The 678-nt window shown below is 37.9% G+C and overlaps 1 protein-coding gene across 1 annotated transcript; it reads right to left on the bottom strand.

Annotated features, from left to right (window-relative positions):
- Window positions 1-373: 373 nt before the first annotated feature.
- Window positions 374-553, bottom strand: SARC_17993 (hypothetical protein; the record flags this gene model as incomplete). The annotated part of the gene is made up of 1 exon (XM_014287920.1): window positions 374-553. A coding segment is annotated over one exon (180 nt), but the record flags the coding sequence as incomplete, so codon positions are not given.
- Window positions 554-678: the final 125 nt, after the last annotated feature.

Below are 678 nucleotides of genomic sequence, written 5' to 3'. Positions count from 1 at the left end.
ATACAACATACATACACACACACACACACACACACACACACACACACACACACACACACACACACATATATATATTTATATATATATTCATATGTATGTTTTGTACATTTATGTGTTGCAGTTGAAGCCTCAAGCAATGGTTTAGGTATACTCAAAAGATAGAAAATTTACAATTTTTTTCATTGAAGATTCAGTACGCATGCGTTTGTATGCCAAAATATTTGCGGATACCTACAACTGATACGTCGTCAAATGTGTGCCACATTTGCCTACTAAACATTTAAACATCTTGTAGTAACAGTACAGTCGCGTGTGCATTTAAGATTGTGTATACTGAGATGTGTACATCTATGTACATGTACGTACATGTTGTTCAAGGTAGACGCATACATGTACATACATCCTGTTCCAGTTTGAAGACATGCTGGTTGAACTGTTGCTGCAGTTTTTCGTTGGCGTAGTTGATACAGAACTGTTCGAAACTGTTGACCTTAAACACCTCGAATCCGTAGATATCCAGCACACCGATGAAACACCCTTTATGGCCGGGTGCCTGTGAGAACGGGCGAGCATGAGCAAGCCAGTGATATGAGTATAATCTACATATATATACAAATATACATACATACATACATACATACATACACACACACACACACACACACACACACACACATA

Source organism: Sphaeroforma arctica (assembly GCF_001186125.1).
Source record: "Sphaeroforma arctica JP610 unplaced genomic scaffold supercont1.13146, whole genome shotgun sequence".
NCBI lineage: Eukaryota > Ichthyosporea > Ichthyophonida > Sphaeroforma > Sphaeroforma arctica.
Note: the sequence above shows the minus strand (reverse complement) of the source record. Positions and strands in the feature narration are given on the sequence as shown.